At 37.1% G+C, this 16,868-nt stretch overlaps 1 protein-coding gene across 4 annotated transcripts in view; it reads right to left on the reverse strand.

Moving 5' to 3' along the window:
* Window positions 1-2,034: 2,034 nt before the first annotated feature.
* IL1RAPL1 (interleukin 1 receptor accessory protein like 1) overlaps window positions 2,035-16,868 on the reverse strand; it is a 989,733-nt gene continuing 974,899 nt past the window's right edge. For 3 of the 4 annotated variants that reach the window (XM_067466768.1, XM_060770127.2, XM_060770126.2), the window contains 2 exons: window positions 8,121-8,291; window positions 3,111-4,506 (listed from right to left, as the gene is read on the reverse strand). In XM_067466768.1, the coding sequence (XP_067322869.1) occupies window positions 3,788-4,506; window positions 8,121-8,291 (890 nt within the window). In that variant the 3' untranslated portion in view covers window positions 3,111-3,787. Of the gene's footprint in view, window positions 2,643-3,110; window positions 4,507-8,120; window positions 8,292-16,868 lie in introns of those variants that run through there. The other variant, XM_067466766.1, reaches the window with a different exon arrangement.

Here is a 16,868-nt window from a genome sequence, read left to right on the forward strand (position 1 = left end):
GGAAATTGCTGCCTTCCACTTTCCTCTATTAGTAAAAATCTGGACTCATTGTGCATAAGCAGAAGGACAATATCACATTTTTTCTTCCTTATGACTTTTATGTCTCAATAATGGTTGTATGAAATAGCTCTTTATTAGTACATTTATCACTTGACTATTTATTTACTCTGCCAATTAGGAAATCAAAGTAGATGATTAATGTTCACAGATTTTGAAAGATCTTATCTGCACTGAAAGAGTTGACCAGGTACTAAATTATGCAGCCATTTTCATAATGGATATGATCACAATTTGGTTATAAATTTTGGTTCAGATAAATGTCTTTTGTTTAATGACTGTGTTAGCCAGCTTGACCACATATAAATGTAATTGACGTGAAACATGTTTTGCATTAAATTAAGAACAGTCCTGTTAGATGAGACCAACAGGACATCTCCTCCACCATTCTGGTTCTTCAGTGGTCAATGGAATACCTATAAACAACTTCATAAGCAATACATATCTATTAAAATCAGTAAACACTGACAGTCCATATCTAGATGCATTTTGGGTGACCTTTGAACTTCAATTTCCACATAAATTTGGAAGAATTAGAACATCATCCCTTCCCTCCTCCTTTCCCAATAAATAAGGATGGAGCCCAAGAGCTAGGGCATTTTTCTTTTTATTTTGTGTTCTAACAGAACTTTAGTTGAACATTGAGTATGTGAACATTTGACAGTTCCTTTACTATTTCTCACACAGCGCTGTTTATAGAAAAGGAATATTTGGGTGGAATGTTTTTGAAGCCAAAAGTGGACTTCTCCAATTATTTTGTGTCTGTCTCTCTCACACAATCAATTTATTTTTCATTTGTTTGTTTTTATTTAATAATTTGACAAAGCATTATAAAAATCTTTGCTTAAAGTAGTGTGAATATCAAACAGTATCCATCAATCCCTGAATCATGCTATTCAAAGTGCTTAAATCTACATGGAAAATAGAAGAAAATAAGAATTATTGTTGGAACTTTTTTTAAAGGAAGAAAAAAAAAACATCTTGCTAATATCTACCATCTGATTGTAGTCAGATTACAATGTTTTCCACTTACTGCACAATCCAGATTTAACTGGTGAAATATCTGGAAGTGAAATTCTGAGATCTGGAATCTTGTCTAAAGGCCATTAAGGAATGCCTGGCAGGTGTATATAATAAATAACTATCACCTTAATTTTAAAAGAATCAACTGTGCAAAGTGGCTTTCATATTGTTCCAGTCTTGGCAGCTTTATTTGCTTGGTGTGAATTATTTGGCACATGTGTCCTGGGAGGTTTTTTTAAGGATGGGAGAAAAGGTGAGCACAATTGACAAATTTAATAGGTTATTAGAAAAGGACCTGAGGATTTTTCACAGAAATAAATATTAGGTAAACAAAAGTTAATGCATATCCTAGATATCTTTGTTCCTTGTTTGCAGATGTTTCTTTTTCTTGCCAGTTGCAGCATGGGATTGGTTATTCATCAAGTACATAGTCCACACACATTCCTAGAGGGTAGGTTACACATTATTTTACCATATTCTGTTTTAACTAAACCAAAAATATCAATGAACTTTTTAAAAGGTTGGCAAGTAGTGCAAAACACATAGTATCAATTAGAGTGGTTATAAATGTTCAGCTGTTTAGTCTTTTCAAATAGATGTTGCCAGTGGATTTTGTTGACATTCTCCTCTGAACATTAATGTTCTACTGCATCAGTTTTCACTTTTAGAAATATGCTCCCAAGATTATATTGATATATTAATCTAATACTCTAATATTATTCCTTGGATGTTCTTATATGAAAGATAGCTGCTTCACCAGTTTGTGCAGTTATTAATGCAGATTGTGTTAGCACTAAGTAAAATAAGAATTATTTTTTGACTCTGTTAATGTTGTTGACAAACTCTCATTGCACTGAGTATAGGCAAAATTCACTCCTGAGCTTGAAGCAAAGAATAATTCCCAAAGCCAAGATGCATGCTGCTTCTGCAACTTTTTAAAGATGAAATCATACATTTAAAATAAAACTAGTTTATTTTATTCAATAACATTAATTGTTTCCAACATTTCTGGGTCTGATTTAAATATTAATCTTGTATAAAATATTGATGTTTGTTGGTATTTACTTTTGCAACCTCCTGAGATCTCTGTTAAACAACCTTAGAATTTAAAATAACTTCTAAATCATTATTACAAGCTTTTAAAAAATAAAAATAAAAATGAATAAAAAAGAATACTAAGTTCTCATACCCTCCAACTCTCCTGATTTTTTTTCAGGGTCATTAACAAAGAATTCTCTGTCATCCCACTTTTTGAGCTTCTTATAAAATGTCCCAGTTTCTGTCTCTTCCTCTCACTTTCCTCCCTTTTCACCAGCTTGTTTCAGTTGTTGAAATGTGAGTTCAAAGTGCCCAAAGTAATTTGCACTCAGCACAGCAGGGGAAGAGAGAGGAATCTTGCCCTTCCCAGTATACGCAGGCAAAAGCAAACTGTTGCATCCTCTCCAGGTTAGTGTGCTTTCCTCATTAATAACCTTTGATATCTTGACCACACTGTGATTCTTGGCCACATATGTCCCAGTTTTTACCTGTGAAATATTGGAGGGTATGAGTTCTGGATGTATCTGTGAAAAGAAAAGTTGATGACCAAATTTTAATATACATGAGGACTCAAAAATTGGCTGCAAACAAGTATTCTCATACTTCTTAATAGACAGCATTTCTTTTTCTAATACAATGTGACAAACTATATTAGATTCTGTCCTTCTGCTTTCCTTTGGTTTGGAAGCCATCACCATAAATCTCTGTGGGATTTAGTGCACTTCAGTGCCTATTGCCTTCCTTGTCTGACAAATGTAAATAATCTCATTTGAAGAATTTAAAGCAAGAAAAGAAAGCAATGAAACCCCCACAAAAGGAGGGTGGGAAGAGTCACAAACACATCCAACACTTTCTCAGGAAGTGAATGAATCTGAGTCAACATGTTTCTCTCTATATAAAGAATACAGTCAACTCATAAAATAAAATCAGAAACTCCTATTTTCTTTCTACATCTTCCATAGTGGTCATAGTGGTTATTGTGAAGCAAGTGATACAGACTGGGGATTTTTATTTATTTGTTTTCCCACAACTATTTACTATGTGAAATGTTAGACAATTAGACCATCTGTAATTTCACTCAGTGTGGTGTGATAAAAAAGGTGAGGTAAAGGGATAGGGGTTGCAGTGGGAGAATAAATGAGGAAAGGGCTATGAATTTTCCATAGGGTCCTCCTAAGAACAAGTGCTCACACTCACTCACTCACATGCACACACATTGGTGAATTCCTGCAAACATAGCCTCTGGATATCAGGTAGGCAGACCAACAAAACAGATAGTGCCTCTGGATTCGACAGAATTTTGTCCAAGCATTCCAAGAAATGTTAAAAATAAAATTCAAACAACTCAAACTATACTAATGAAGCAAAAGGTATTTTTTCCTATACAGCAGTCTCTTCATTCCCCTCTTTTGTTTAAAAAATGTAAATATACAAATCCCAATGACATATAAAACAAAGTCAAAATGTGAATGGCAAGAGACATGGGTAAAACAGGAAGACTGATGCTACAAAGGAATTTGCAAAAAACATATGTACAAGACCCTGTTTTTCCTCATATTTCATAGATTGTAATGCATGTGTAACAGCAGCAGTCGAGGATGTAGTTCCAGGCACCAGACTGCAGACTTCATTTCTACACAAGGGGGCCAAATTCCCCCTTACACTGATGTCACCAAATGACACTTGAGATACTGGTTTCCCGTGGTAAGAGTGGCAGGATTGCACTGTTTGTATGAGCCTCGTCAGGATTCGGCTCTCGGTTAGTTTTTGTCTGTGGCCTCTGCCCATTAATAAGTGTCATAGGGATGTTGCAGTAAGTATGCTGGTTACCTATTGAGGTAAGAGGCAGGGTGCCAGTAGGAGGTACGTCGTATTCATAGCTTCGGTAATAGTGTTTCTGGCGCATCTGGGAATGGTATGTGTTATGAAAGGTGGAGCGCAAGTCAGGATGGGCAGTGGCAAGAGCAGTAGAGGTAGCAGCAGCCATGGAAATTGCTGAGACCGTCTGCAGTTCCCCAAAGGGCCCCTGCTCACTAACATCTAAAACCTGCTCATGTGTAATGGGTTCTATCCTCTTAAAAGGCATTTCGTACTGTAAACGTTTCCAGAATTTGGAATTCAACTTGTTGCATTTTGGGCCATGCCATTTAATAACAGTTAAGAGCTTGATGGTATGCTTCAGGGCCTCAACCTCCTGGTAGTTCATAATCCCCCGGAGTTCACTGCATTCAATCAGGATCACTTTAATTTCGCCTGTAACCAACATGTTTCTAAGTCTTGTTTCCAGTTCAAAGATACTCCAGCCTCTTCTCACCACATAATTTGGAGTCATGACAATAATCAATCGCTTGCTTTGGTCTACACATCTCGCCACATCTTCTATGTATGCTGCAAAGCAAAAGAGCAATTTAGAATCAGCTAAAACACAAACCTGAAGTTGCAAAAGGTGTCCAGAAATTGCAGATAAGTTCTTTTAACTTGTGCATGAAAATAATTGTAAGTATCCTATGAGCTCATCAGATGGGGTTAGAATCGGTGGCCTGCTCCACTTCGCCTTCTCTTTAAACATGGAGCCTGCTGGCTCCCATTACATGACACACAGTTACTTCCATTGAGGCTATGTGCTTAAAGGGGAAGTGGAGCATGCCGCCATGGTGGCAACACGGGAGGCTTCCTGTGTTCCACCAGAAACAATGGGGGGGAAGCCAGATATAGATGCTTGAGATGGTAACTTGGGTAAGTCGGGTGATGTGGGGTAACAGGTTCCCCATGTCCCCTGATGTGCACTGCCAGAATCACCAAGAGATCCCTAGTCAATGTTGCAAATAACTTCTCACCTGCTCATCTATGGCATCTAAAATGTTTCCCTGGTGAGGTCCTATTCTTGATTCTTGTAATAGGAAGTGAAATTGTTGCCTCAGGAACTTTTTGGAAGGAGCTGATGATCCTTGCATATTTTATAAAGAGGATACACTCACTTCATAATACTTATAGGACTACTTCTAAGCTGCCTTCTGAGTCTCTTTTATTTTTAGTACAGGACAAAGGTTGATTTGGAGAACTTTATTGTTACCTCTAAGGCGAAGTCAATTTGATCCTTCCTAAGCAAGAGGGGAAAGAGCCTGCCCAACATCCTCCACAATTTAAATTCTCCAACAAGGTCATAGAAGTTTTATGCATTGTAATGATGAATTCAATTTGATCTATCAATGCATCACCTCCCCTGCTCTTATGAGATGAAATATAGCCTCTGGAGTATGAATGGCAGTGCCAGCAGGATGTAAAGGTAAAGGGGCATTAAACATTATATTCAAGGTTGATTCTAAGTATGTTCCAAGAGAATATTTTCTATTTTGCTAACATCGTCAACTGTGGCCTACAGGCTACATATAGTTTGCAAAGGTCCTTTCAAAGCCCGGAGCCTTTCCTTCAGTAAATGAAATTTTGGTCCTGAAATAGGGAACTGAACCTTCAAAAGCTCCCTGAAGGTTCAGAAGCCTTCAGAATGTTTGGGATACCTTTTCATTTACCCTTTTAAAGTCACTAATTTTGACAGGTGAGACCTTCTCAAAGAATCCAAAGGTTTGATAAATGGAGTGTGTGGAGCCCTGTGCCTGCCCATCCTTGTTCTGACCACTTCAACAATAAATTATTTCCTTAGATATTAACATTAATTCAGAGCCTTTTTGACATCTTTTTTGTAATGTTCTTAATGGGCTGTATTACTTTATAATGTAGGTAGGGGCCCACAGAAACAAGTGCCCTCACATCTTCTGTTCCATAGAAGATTGTTTCTAGTTCAACTTTTACATACTTTTCTTCTATCTACATTGTTGTTCCTCCTGTTTTTGCTTCTGTTATGTGGAGGAACATTAAACATAAGAGAAAGCTTCTATCGTCTGAAGTAGCCCATAAATAGCCTCTGAGCAGGACATTTTTAAAGCTCATGAAGCTCTATGCAAGTGACTAATCATTTTACAGAAAATATACAGATAATCAAACAAAATGAACAAGCGAAGATCTGTGAAAGGGAAAACACAGTTGCTTTCAATTAATATTAATTGTATGGCAATCTGTTTTGACTGTTCATAGGCTGATGATTCTCTTTGGATTCCTTTTTAAATCCTTTGATTTCTAATTGAAATCTGTTTAAAACAGGGGTCCCCACACTCTGCAGGCTGGATGTGACCCCTTGAGCTAATTTACATAGCCTCCACTCTAAACTTTAGACTTAGGGTTGCCCTAAGTCTGAAACAACTTAAAGGCACACAATGACAACAATTGTAATTAATTTTACTATCCCATCAGTTAAAAGCAGGACCACACTTCCCATTGAAATACTGGTAAGTTTAGGTAGGTTAAACTTATTCTTCATTTTAATGTTGTATTGTTTTTTCAAATTTTTTGGCACTACGAATAAGATATGTGCAGTATGCATAGGAATTAGTTCATTTTTTTTTCAAACTTTAGCCTAGCCGTCCAATAGTCTGAGTGCCTTTAATATATCCATTGATGGTTTGAAATATTTGAAATATCAGGGGATTCCATTGCAAAATCATCCGGGCATCATTTCAGATTACTGAGGTCAAACTATGTCTATATTTCATTGTCATTTTCATGGGTGCAAGGTGCTTTCAATTTGATTTAGAAGTCCTGAACAATTGTATCAAATGCTCATACAGATCTTCCATTCTTAATAATGTATTTGAATTTGCAAAGTTCTACCTTGACTGGATATGAGGGAAAACAAGGCTGTAATGGGCAGAACATAAACATTTTCTGAACAGAAAATACATTTCTTGCAATTGGGGTTTTCTATGCTGAAAACATGTTATTTCTTTACAAAAACATATGTGCTCTTTTCATCATTCCATTCAAGTTCATAGAAACTGAGCTGCAAATGTAGTGTAATTGGGCACGTGGGTGCATATTTCCAGTTAAGGCAAAACCTCATTCTGCTGTGCATCCAGTTGTGGATAAGGTTGTACTACATTGCCATTCAATGCAGGGTTTGCATAGCACAATTGATGCAGAACTCTATGCACATAATAGGCTTTGAACTCTATATTGAAAATTAATAGCACTATGAACTTTACTACAATGTTCAACAGGATCTTGTAGCACCTTAAACTACAAGAAAGGAATGGGTAGCATAAGCCTACATAGACTAATTCTACTTCCTCAAGTGCCTAGAAAGAGGCTATATAAGGCAGATTGTGTGTGTGAATAAAAATGCAAAATCTGTGGGTATGATGATGAGGTGATTTTAATTATGGATTATAGAAGGAAAAATGCTTCTAGGCCTCAAGGGTTCTGGATTAAGGCCTCTATTTACCTACAGCTACAGCTGTGACCAACAGTGCTGCAGAATTTGAAGAGGCACAAATGGAGGGCGAAAGAGAGAAATGTGCCAAGAGGAAGGCACGTCAAGCCAACCCCGACCGGGACCGCCGTTCACCTGGAAACCAATGCCCTCACTGCGGGAGACGTTGTAGATCAAGAATAGGGCTCCATAGTCACCTACGGACCCACCCTGGAGGATTATCCTTCTCAGACAACGAGGGATCGCCTAAGTAAGTAAGTAAGTACAACTACTTTCTCAATGTCAAATGGTTATCTAGTGGATGTCATGAAACATGGATGGGGCCAATGAAAACTTTTACTACTAGTGTCTTTTTCTCGGATCTACACTTCTCAATATTCCAGGATCAGACTCCCAGATTATTTGCTTATTCCATATTATCTGGCAGTGTATACTCTTATAATCCAGTTCAAAGCAGATAATCTGGAATCAGATATTTGGATATAGGACAATATAGAGCCAGCCTCAGTCTTCAAGGTGATATCGGATGATTTTGCATACTGGTATTGCAGGATAACATGGCCATGTGCTTGAATTTTACTACAACGTATCATGAAGCAATGTAAAAATATAAACATTCACATATGCTTTTGTGTATAATGGATTTCCAGTATACCATACGTAAGAAATTAAAACTTACTTCCAGTTGGAATCAGATCTCTATCTGGAATGAACAATTTGTATCCATAATGTTTTTCAAGCATATCTGGTAAGATCTCAAGAGCAAATCGTTCTTCTTCTCCAGTTTCTTGATTCCATTGGTCAGGGTCCACTTTGGTGTATGACAGGTATGCATCATAATCTTTATTATCTGTAAATATGAAAGGGAGGGGAAGAAAAGCAGAAGAAAGGAAGTATATTGACTTGATCTTTCCATAAACATTTACTCATTTCCTCTTCTCCAATTCACCAAGCCTCTTCTACTATACTTTTTTTTCCCGCTTACCCTCTTTTGCCAAATTTATGCCTGGCTTTTTTGTTTAATCATATGTATAGCTATTTAAAAGAAGGCTAAAAGCATGTTTGAAATGTGAATAATTTACCAGCACTTATATTTTCAATTCTAAAGTGAACTTTTTTTCCTATGTAAACATTAGGGTTGAATAGGTTCATTCAGAAATAACTGAAATTTGAAAAAAAAAACCCATATGAATTTGTACATCCGATGTGATTTTGAAGTATGCAGGAAAGGGGGGGGGGGATCCGAATTTGAATCACTTACCTTTTTTGGAAAATTTTCTATAATGTTCGGATGTCTCCCATGGTTGTTTTAATTTTCACAAGCATTAAGCAACTTTGGTAAAGGCAATGGAATTTTTAAAATCTCATGCTTTCCGCTGGTGGTGCAAGAGAAGCTGTGGGTGTGGCTAATCACAGCCAACGTAACTGTAGCTTGGGAAGGCCAGGCCCCCAATAATAGAGATTGCAAAAGGTCTTGCTGTTAAACTACACTTCCCACAATGCATGGCTGCTCATTAGCCAAAATGGCTGAAGGACCCAAAAATAGCTGTTTGTAGCAGTCTTCGTCTAAATATAAAATAGATTGATTGAATCTACAAAGCAGTCTAAAGAAGGCAGCAAAGCAATAAGCAACTTTTGCAAAGCCAAGAGAACATAAACTGCTCAAAAAACCAATCCTTTTACTTTGGCCTGATTGCCATGAACAAGGCACTGGAGTAGCCAGCCAGCCCTTTACAGTCAGTAAGTAATGATAAAATGATTGATTGCATCTGCAAAAAGGAATAAGATGGGGGTCCCCTCCAACACAGCAGAATTCCAAGGGTTCCCTCCAATTCCAGCAGAATTTTGTTGTCCATAGAGTTGAATGATTTTCACCCCTCCACCAAATCACAGCCCTCTTTTGAGTTGTGCATAGAGGATCTCAAAACTTATTTCAACCTGAAATCTTTCATCTGAGAAAATTGTCACACCTCAGAGTAGAACCACCTTGCTTAAGACACCAAAAAACACACCAGCAGTTGTATTTGTAGTTTTATTTAGAATAAAAGATAAAAAGTTCAAAAAGCAAAAGTATTTTTTGAAAGATCAATCCAAGGTAACATAGGCAAGCTAGATCCATGAAGGCACAGGGAAGGCAAAGTCCCATAAGTATAAGGTAAAGTCCTAAAACATGAATATGGAAGGCTACAAGATAAATCCCAAAGGATCTTGGTTAATGCATGAAGTTGCTCTGACACTGAGGCACATTCAACCAGACCATTAATACCCTTGGGCCAGCATGAAGGCTTTCCTATGGCCTCGGGCGTCTCTCTCTCACCTCCCGGCGATCCTGACACTCCTTCGCACTTTCAATTCCAAGCGATCAGCCCTATCTAACTCACTGGCCCCATTGAGATCAAATCCCCCGTTAGCTGGCTGAGAACTATCCTCCCTAATTCCTTCATCAAGCACCTGACATTCAGTCTCAGTAGTTTCACTTTCCTCATCGTCAACCCTTGCTGTGGGAAACAACTGAACTCCTGCCCCCTGATCCTGGTCTTCCTCGTATAACACAGGCACATCCTTGCTTTGCATCTGACACTGAATCTAAATCTCATCATCCCCATCAGAATCATCGACAACATCACTCTGTGATTCCAGCTGAGTCACAAGAAAAATTCAGTTCTTTTGTGTGAATTACTTTGTATCACCACTCATGTTTTTTACCCACTAAAGATTTGTATAGACATCCATGCATTTCAGCAGAAAGCATGCTCAGAATAAATGAAATTAGGATATTTATTTATTTAGGGTGGGAAGGTGGGAAGAAAGGCTTTAGCTCTTTTCTGTAAGTTAAAGTCAACTGAGAAATGTTTCCTAAAATATGCATGTTTAATATGTTCTAACATTCAAGTCATATGATCTCATCATGTGTGGAAAAATAAGCAGGCCTAAGACACTTCTACCCCATTTCACTCACAGAGCCCCACACCACCCATTGGACGATGTAGGCTGATATCTGGTGGGGCTCAGTGGGTGAAAAGGGACAACAGTGTGGTAGGACGTTGCACCGCCAACACGCTAGCCTCTTCATCTTTCACTAGGAACAACAGGATTAAGCCGTGTGGTGGTGCTTCCCCACATGTGATGGAGAAGTGTCAGCTGCCTGCCGGGGCACTGGGATTGCTCCGCTGCTGCCCTGATTCACCACAGAGGCTGGTGAATTGCTACACTAGACCTCAACCATGTGATGAGGCCCTTAATGAGATTCAGAATTTTTGTCATTTTTAGACCTGAAACATGCTTTCCAACTGTCCTGATATGCCAGGAACACTTCTGATTAATCCTATGTAGTCCCACTCTTTCAGATGATTTTCTCTTTCCTTTTTCCACCTTCCTTCTTCATCTTAGCTCACTTCAATTGTTGCAAATGGAGTACATGGTGCAAAAGTAGCTTGTGGTAAGGCCCCATCTGTACTGCTATTATAATGCAGACTGAACTGGATTATATTGCAGTGTAGGCTCATATAATCCAGTTCAATACAATTCAAACTGCATTATAAACTGCATAAAGGTAACTTTTTTCCAGAATGACCAAAACCATTTTTTCTGGTATAGTCTTTACCTAAATACTGTATCACTGTATGTAAGTGTGTGGCCTAGAATGGTAGTTTATAAATATTTTAATAGATTTTTTTAAAAAAATGTATATTTAAGGTTGTTTTTAAATGAACCCAATGTGCTTCATTAAGGTGTTTTTATTTTGTTTTGAACATAATGTGAATCCAGTGCCCTTACATGTATGATGGAATGAAATAAGTCATCGTTAATTTTCATTAAGGGGTCAATAATGTCAAGTGCTCTAGAACTAATTCAGTGAAAGAAGAGATCCCTTTTTATTTTTGTTGCAAAGAAGGTAGGGAGAAATCAATGGCAAGAGTAATGAAATGTTAACAGCTATCTAACTTTCTAGACAGCATTATGTACAGGTTATATAGAATATCAATTGCTTGTAAAAGAGGCCTGATTGAATATCCTACTGTGCACCATACATAATGTTATAGTGATTCAGTGCTGAATTTGGCTGTTTACTAACAGAACATCCTTGCCTCACTTCGCTGCTTTTTACATATCAGATGCAATGGATTTTTTTTTAAAAAAAATGAACCAACTGTAACAGTGCTACTGACACTTCCTGATATGAAAAATGGCACATGAGCCCAGTAGATGCTATTGTATGAAGGCAAAGAGTGTCTCTGTGTGTAGCAAATGTAAATAACCAGGTGTATAAAGCCTGTTTGAAAATACATAAGAAGGGGCTTAGCAAACTTCCACTGGCAAGGAATTCTAGAGTGAAACAATGACTGAAAAGGGTCTCTTATCTGTGAATGCCAGATTGGTGGAATTTTTGATACGACTGAGAAGCAAAAGAAGCAGAAACTGATGGGTCTCCAATGAAATCTTCAATGTGACTAATAAATGACTATTTGTCAAGTGAATGGTTTGAGAGTTCCTGGTCCAGAGAATTGTTGAAGTTAATATTTAAGAACCTGCTGAAGATGGCCTTAAGGTGCATAGTCCAAAACACATTGGACTTTTTAAAACGAATGATACTTATAAGCATCTTTAGACAGGTTTCCACTTTTTTTCAGGTAGAATTTTAGATATGATCATTCAACTATTTTTCCTAATATTTATGAAATCTCCTTTTTTTTGTAATTTCAGTCCTCTAGTTTACATTCTGTCCTTTGGATCAGAAGAAAAAAAACCTTCTTTATTTTGTTTTATATGGCAGCTCTTTAGAAATTTGAAAATAGCTACATCTTCCAGCAGGATTTTGAAAATGATTAGTTGCTAGGTCCAGTTCCCAGGTAATGAGATAGTACTCTGTCCTGCACTTCATCCACTCCCCTGGCCCTGTGATTTGCTACTTGCATTATCCCATGCCCAGCCTTTTTATAGTTGGCCCACATCCACGTAGTAACCTTGGTTTTTGTTTTCTTTTTCTGAACCTCCACTGATGGAGCTACAATGAAATGGGTTTTTAATATTTTCATCTGTAATGTGTTTTAGCAGAATTCTCTCTCTTTTTTGTATTTTATGATGTTTTTAGTTGTTGTTATTTTGTCTATTAAGTTCATTAGGTTGTGTTATATTGTTGAATGTGTTATTTTGATGAAATTGTCAGTATGTTTTTTTCCAGCAATTGAATGTTTGCCTTACATGTTGGAAACCACCCTGAGTCCCTTTGGGGAGATAGGTCAGTATACAAATCAAGTTTATTGTTATTATTACTAGTTTGAGGACCCCTGATCTCGACCATCTTAATAACCTCTGAGACAAAATGTAGGCCTGTGACTCTAGTACCGTCACTTTTTCTCTCCCATATGATTGTAAACATCTTTGCCTGATGAAGAAGCCAGTAAAGCTTCAAAAGCTTCAATAGAGAATTTCCTGTTGTTTGGTTTATGACAAAGGTCTCAGTCTTCTCTGGATATTTTTTTGTATTTTGCTGCATAGCTGTGCCTGAATCTGTTGGCCTTATCAGCTTGTCCTCAAGAGCATCATGAGAGACCTTGCTTTAGCTATAATGAGTTTAAAGGACAAACACATTCCAGTATTTCTCTGTTCTAGTAAGATAGTAATTCTGCCATAAATACTAAGAAGATTAATCTGGCATGACTTTTTAAAAAAAACCTTGCCTTTTTTCATCAGTGCTCATAGATTGACAGTTCTGGAATATTCTGGAATATTTCCTGGTATTGATTTCATTGCTTAGGTTTCATCCCCTCCCCCATCTCCGAAGATGGTGACATTTACCCTTCTCCTCAACTTTTCTCCAAGAATTCTCAACATATATACATAGAAGCGCTCAGATCACACCTATAAATGTCTTTATTACCCCTGTAAATAAAGACAGTTTATCTGGTCTTGGAGACTTTAGTTCATTTAAATTAGTTTAGATAACTCCACATCACCTCTTTATCTATCATTGAGTTGTATCTGCTTCCTGCATCATTTCTTCTTGTTTCAACAAGATGAGTGCTGTTTACTTTCTAATAGAACACAGAGGCAAGGTAGATGTTGAACATTTCTGCATTCTCTGTCACCTATTAGCACCTTCACACCGTGGACCTGCCAACTTCATGTTTCTCCTCTAACATCCCTAACACTGTCACCTCCTTCATTGTTTGAAGCTTGTCTGGATTCCCTTGACCTACTTCTAACAAATGTTGACTGTTTTTACTATAGTGCAATCCGCCACATTGTGCTCTTTTCATTCACGAGTGTGTATATATATCTCACTACGCATTCACATAAATTGGAACATTTGGCTGGCCAAACATATTTTTGTAAAAATAAGTGGCTTGCCTTGCCTGAATTTGACTCTAGGGTTTCACGAATATACTTAAAATAGTACATTGCCAATTTCTGGATTCTTGCAGGCTCAAGATCAAAGACACAGTGCTAACACATAAGCAAACTTGAAATAAATTGTGTGCTTCTCTTTCCTTCTGAGTTGAACTTTCTAATTTATTCCTAAAAGCATAAGAAAAGTGCAGCTAAAGCCTTCTATATCAATGCATCTTCCAAGTGAACATGTGATTGATTTGTTGCTTGCACTTTGGCCCTGTGTATAGATTATGCCATTTGAAAGATTTGCTTTTTGTCAGGGCAACGTGCTCTAGTGATAAACATACTACCCTCTCTATATCTTTGCTCAGGAAGAAAAACAACACCTGCTATTGAACACATAAAAACTGGAATGTTGAAAACATTTACCAGAGCTTTTTGAGCTGCCAAGGAGATTAAAGGCCAAAACCTGATTTGTGAAATCTCTGTCTTGCTTTAATAGCTACTTATTCCAAATGCTGTCAGTATTACCTGGAGAAGTTCCAACTGTGCTTTATCAGAATGCAATGTGCAACAACACTGTTCAGTATCAAGCACATTCTGCTGCTACCACCAAGCTTGGGCAAAAGTATTCTACAATAAATTGGTGATATTTTATTAAGAGATCAACTAAGGCAACAACAAAACCGTGAGCACTCACATTCTGTCTACAAGATTTCCTCAATTCTAAGATGCACTCCCACCCCATAAACATCCATTAAGTTTGACCGTTTCCCACCTCACACTCACTATCCTATTGTTCAATAAAGTGGTGCCCTTTGTAGGTGTGGGGCCATCATTATTTCGTTATAGTGGAGCTCTCTCAGCAACAGCTAGGAAATTTTGGTCGTTTCTTTGAAAAACACTGACATAAAAAGTTGAGTTACTGTATTTCATTCATTTTGATCCCTTATTTAACATCAAAATGTCAAAAAAACTTGTACCATGAAGTGGCATTGAAACGAAAAGTGCATGCCGAATAACACAGAAATAGAGTTGCAAGTTTATGTTTTGACATTAATGAGGTAAATGTTTGCCTTTGGAAATAATCACTACATTTCTGAAAGAGAAGGGGTAGCCAAACATATTCTCATCCAAATCACCTTTAATAAAATGATTTTTTTCCAACAAATTTACACTTTACCTAGATTACTCTGCTTAAACCATAGTTCCCCTTTAATAACTATTATTTTACAGTTCTGAGAAGGAGGGAAAAAAGATAAAATAATATTTTATCTCTCACACTCTCCCTTTTCCAACACGGCAAAATTAAGTTTCGAAACTTTTATTACATTCAACCCCAAATCAATTCAAGGCAAGAACAAGTCAGGACTCACTCCCTATTTTCAATTCCCACCCAGGATCTGCTCCAGAAATGTAAGAAAAGAGGGGAATAATAGAACAAAAGCTCCCTCAAACTTTTCTCCTCTGCAGATTTTTGGATTGTCTCTCTCCAGGTAGGAGAAACATGTAACTGATTCTGCTCCAATCCCCTCCATATGCAGAGACCTGGGACCCTATTTACACAAAATATTTATAGCATTTTGATTCCACTTTAACTGAAACCCTGGGATTTGCCATTTAAGAAGACACATTTATAATTCTATAGCAAGAGAACTCTAGTACTGCACTTCAAATCTCAGGACTCAATTAGATTCAGTTATTGTATCTAAATTGAAATTCAAATGATATAAGTTTGTGTTGTGAAAGAGATCACAGACAGAAGAAGACAAAAACAGTCTAAGAAGTACAAACTTTCATTGCACCACAGCCAGAGTAGGAAGGCAATGAAAAGTCAAGAGAAGCCATTCCTCATTATCAGGATCTGACACCCACCAGATTGTCTAGAAAAGAACTTTTTGCAGTTTGTGTAATGACTTAGAGAACACTAAACATGATTTTAACTTTTCATTGCTTATGTCTTAATGTCTCCTTTCACACTTCCACTCATTTCTTTCCCTGCTTCTTGGGAGCAGATGCATAATTCTTACTATTAGTAAAGTAGGCATCCGCTTTATTAATATCCTTCAATAATGTCTGTTTGGACATTAATATATAATCTGCACCCAAACTATGCCTTGATGGCTTGATGTTGGAAAATGATATACAAAAGAAGATAAAACTGATTTTTGGGCTTTCTAATTCTTCCTGCATAATTTTTGCATATTTACTTGGACGTAAGCAATATTCATTGTGTGTAATGTTTCAGTACACATACTAGGATTTAATCCTCAATATAACTAATGGAACACTTCTATTGATTTCAGTATGGGGCAGGAATAATATATTTCAAGACCACAAGGGAATAGAGCAAATTTTATCTCTTGCTGTGTTCATATGAATTCATTATGTCTTGGTGTTTAGAAGTCTCAACCACACGATAAATTATTAAACTCCAGCATTTCTGTGATGTTTAATACACACTTATTAATAATGAACATTCAAGATCATATGTTATGTTTAGAACCTATAACATTATAGGGTAATATGAAACAGGTAACACAGGTGGTGTTAACATCATTGCAAGCATAATCAATAACAAAAGACTTTTGTAATGCATTTTTCTGCTGACTTTCAGCTGTCAAATCCGATCTATCTCACTGATAGTGTTGCTAGATGAGCAGTTACTTAATTAGCCCTAAACTGAATGATCTATTATTAATGTGAAATATTTGTTTATTTTCATTCTAATAACATTAGAACATGCTGCTGAGTTGCTCTCTTCAGATGAAGTATTTAAATTATCCACAGCTGCAACACTTGAAAGAAAAAACAAAAAAACTTGATGCCTTTGAGTCTTAGAAGTCAATGTGAGTGAGAGGAAGAAGTTAAATCCTCCTACAAAATTTAGATTTCCGCAACAATATACAAGTGGAGGATATATTACACAGTTGTGATATCTTTGTGAGATATTTATGTCCAACTGAATATTTGTGAATGCATGAGGAATATAAATACAGTAGAATCTCACTTATCCAACCTTCGCTCATCCAACATTCTGTATTATCCAACACAGTGTGCCTCCTGCCCAGATCCACAGCTGTTTCAATGTATT

The sequence above is a fragment of the Anolis sagrei genome, chromosome 3 (genome assembly GCF_037176765.1).
Source record: "Anolis sagrei isolate rAnoSag1 chromosome 3, rAnoSag1.mat, whole genome shotgun sequence".
In the NCBI taxonomy this organism is placed as follows: Eukaryota; Metazoa; Chordata; class Lepidosauria; order Squamata; family Dactyloidae; genus Anolis; species Anolis sagrei.